This window comes from Aureococcus anophagefferens, assembly GCF_000186865.1.
Source record: "Aureococcus anophagefferens unplaced genomic scaffold AURANscaffold_722, whole genome shotgun sequence".
Lineage (NCBI taxonomy): Eukaryota > Pelagophyceae > Pelagomonadales > Pelagomonadaceae > Aureococcus > Aureococcus anophagefferens.
The window spans coordinates 1-3,425 of record NW_008706044.1 but is presented as its reverse complement, the minus strand read 5'-3'; the positions used below and the strand labels follow the sequence as shown (position 1 = coordinate 3,425).

Sequence of the window (3,425 nt, the reverse complement as noted above, 5' to 3'; positions counted from 1 at the left end):
TTCGAGTCCTCGGTGCACGTCAAGCGCATGCAAGCCCGCCCTCCGACCTCGCGGCCCGCCGGCGGCGTGGTCCGCGGCGGGCACCTCGACGACGGCGAAGAGCGACTCGCTCTTGCGCGGCGCGGCCGGCGGCCGGCGCGCCGGGACCCGCTCCGCTACGTCTTCGAGTCCTCGGTGCACGTCAAGCGCATGCAAGCCCGGCCTCCGACCTCGTCGCCCGCCGGCGGCGTGATCCGCGGCGGGCACCTCGACGACGGCGAAGAGCGACTCGCTCTTGCGCGGCGCGGCCGGCGGCCGGCGCGCCGGGACCCGCTCCGCTACGTCTTCGAGTCCTCGGTGCACGTCAAGCGCATGCAAGCCCGGCCTCCGACCTCGTCGCCCGCCGGCGGCGTGGTCCGCGGCGGGCACCTCGACGACGGCGAAGAGCGACTCGCTCTTGCGCGGCGCGGCCGGCGGCCGGCCTCCCGGCCGTCGGCGGACGTGCCTGAATGGTCTTCAACCCCTGATTCGCGCGCCTCGTCCGTCGATCGTCGCCGCGGAACCGCGTCGATTCCCCCGCAGGCACCCGCAATCTCGACCATGCACGTCATCATCCGCGCGACCGTACTTTCCTGCGCCTTCACCTTCGCCACGGCGGCGGGGGGCGTCAAGCTGGACAAGAAGCCGACCGCGGAGCCCGCGGCAAGCAAGGCCGGCCTGGTCGAGGAATCGGCATTGGTCAAGGACCTGCCGCCGATGGTCTCGTCGGTTGTTCACGCTTTCTTCGCGACCGAGCTGTCCAAGCTCGAGCGCGAGTCCTCCACGCTCGACCGCATCGTCGCGGGCGAGCACTCCAAGCTCGACGGCATCGTCGCGGGCGAGCACTCCAAGCGCGACGGCATCGTCGCGGGCGAGCACTCCAAGCTCGGCCGCAAGTCGTCCAAGTACCACCGCAACCTCGCGGCGCGGAAGTTCTGCGCCGCCATCAAGAAGCGCAAGGAGTGCAAGAACGCCGCGAACAAGGACACGTGCTCCTGGATCCACCACAAGAAGAAGTGCAAGGGCAAGCGCAAGGCGTGCGCGTCGCTCGCCTCCAAGAAGAAGTGCCACAAGTCCAAGTACCACAACTTCTGCAAGTGGAGCTACAAGAAGACGAAGTGCCGCAAGGTCAAGTGCAAGGAGATCGACGCGAAGCGGGACTGCAAGCCGTCGCGCAGGACCAGCAAGAAGGGCTGCGAGTGGAAGGACAAGCAGTGCCGGAAGAAGCGCTCCGTCGCCGACGCCGGAGCCGTCACCGACGGCGACGCCTCCTTCGAGATGGAGCTCACGGCCGAGCCCACGGCCAAGCCCACGGACCTGCCCACGGACCTGCCCACGGATCTGCCCACGGCCAAGCCCACGGCCCTCGTCTTGCCCGTCCCCACAGACCTGCCCACGGACCTGCCCACGGACCTGCCCACGGACCTGCCCACGGACCTGCCCACGGCCAGGCCCACAGCCGACCCGTCGGCCGGGCCCACGGCCGTGCCGACGGCCGACCCGTCGGCCGCGCCGACGGGCGACCCGACGGCGGACCCGACGGCCGCGCCCACGGGCCTGCCCACGGGCCTGCCCACGGGCCTGCCCACGGGCCTGCCCACGGGCCTGCCCACGGGCGACCCGACGGCGGACCCGACGACCGCGCCTACGGGCCTGCCCACGGGCGACCCGACGGCGGACCCGACGGCCGCGCCCACGGGCCTGCCCACGGGCTTGCCCACGGGCCTGCCCACGGGCCTGCCCACTGCGGGCCCGACGGCCGATCCCACGGGCCTGCCCACGGGCCTGCCCACGGGCGACCCGACGGCGGGCCCGACGACCGCGCCCACGGGCCTGCCCACGGGCCTGCCCACGGGCCTGCCCACGGACCTGCCCACGGACCTGCCCACGGCCGACCCGTCGGCCGCGCCCACGGGCCTGCCGACCTCGGCTCCCACGACCAGCCCGACGGCCGCCCCCACGGGCGCGCCGACCTCGGCTCCCACGACCAGCCCGACGGCCGCCCCCACGGGCGCGCCGACCTCGGCTCCCACGACCAGCCCGACGGCCGCCCCCACGGGCGCGCCGACCTCGGCTCCCACGACCAGCCCGACGGCCGCCCCCACGACCAGCCCGACGGCCGCCCCCACGGGCGCGCCGACCTCGGCTCCCACGACCAGCCCGACGGCCGCCCCCACGGGCGCGCCGACCTCGGCTCCCACGACCAGCCCGACGGCCGCCCCCACGACCAGCCCGACGCCCGCGCCGTCGGTCTCTCCGACGCCCGCGGTGTGGGTTCAGCGCGGCGACGACATCGACGGCGAGGCCGCGGGTGACCTCTCGGGCATCTCGGTGTCGCTGAGTGCGGACGGCATGACGCTGGCCGTCGGGGCGTCCGGAAACGACGGCGCCGGCGACAGCGCGGGCCACGCGCGCGTGTTCGCGTGGGACCCCGTCGACGAGACGTGGAAGCAGCGCGGCGACGACATCGACGGCGAGGCGGCGTACGACTGGTCGGGCTACTCGGTGTCGCTCAGCGCGGACGGCACGACGCTGGCCGTCGGGGCGCACTACAACGACGGCGGCGGCACCGACGCGGGCCACGCGCGCGTGTTTGCGTGGGACTCCGTCGAGGAGACGTGGAAGCAGCGCGGCGGCGACATCGACGGCGAGGCCGCAGACGACTGGTCGGGCTGGTCGGTATCGCTGAGTGCGGACGGCACGATGCTGGCCGTCGGGGCGGACTACAACGACGGCGCCGGCTCCAACGCGGGTCACGCGCGCGTGTTCGCGTGGGACTCCGTCGACGATACGTGGATTCAGCGCGGCGACGACATCGACGGCGAGGCCGCGGACGACTACTCGGGCTACTCGGTGTCGCTGAGCGCGGACGGCGCGGCGCTGGCCGTCGGGGCGTACGAGAACGACGGCGCCGGCTCCAACGCGGGCCACGCGCGCGTGTTCGCGTGGGACCCCGTCGACGAGACGTGGAAGCAGCGTGGCGACGACATCGACGGTGAGGCCTGGGGCGACCTCTCGGGCATCTCGGTGTCGCTGAGCGCGGACGGCGCGGCGCTGGCCGTCGGGGCGCCCTACAACGGCGGCGCCGGCTACTACGCGGGCCACGCGCGCGTGTTCGCGTGGGACCCCGTCGACGAGACGTGGAAGCAGCGCGGCGGCGACATCGACGGCGAGGCCGCGTACGACGAGTCGGGCCAATCGGTGTCGCTGAGCGCGGACGGCACGACGCTGGCCGTCGGGGCGCGCTACAACGACGGCGCCGGCTCCAACGCGGGCCACGCGCGCGTGTTCGCGTGGGACCCCGTCGACAAGACGTGGATTCAGCGCGGCGGCGACATCGACGGCGAGGCCGCGGACGACTACTCAGGCTACTCGGTGGCGCTGAGCGCGAACGGCACGACGCTGGC

At 74.2% G+C, this 3,425-nt stretch overlaps 1 protein-coding gene across 1 annotated transcript; it reads left to right on the top strand.

Moving 5' to 3' along the window:
- Positions 1 to 954: 954 nt before the first annotated feature.
- Positions 955 to 3,393, top strand: AURANDRAFT_72863 (hypothetical protein; the record flags this gene model as incomplete). Its single annotated transcript, XM_009044704.1, has 3 exons — positions 955 to 978; positions 1,054 to 1,916; positions 2,250 to 3,393. Coding segments are annotated over 2 exons (1,764 nt in total), but the record flags the coding sequence as incomplete, so codon positions are not given.
- Between the last annotated feature and the right edge of the window lie 32 nt (positions 3,394 to 3,425).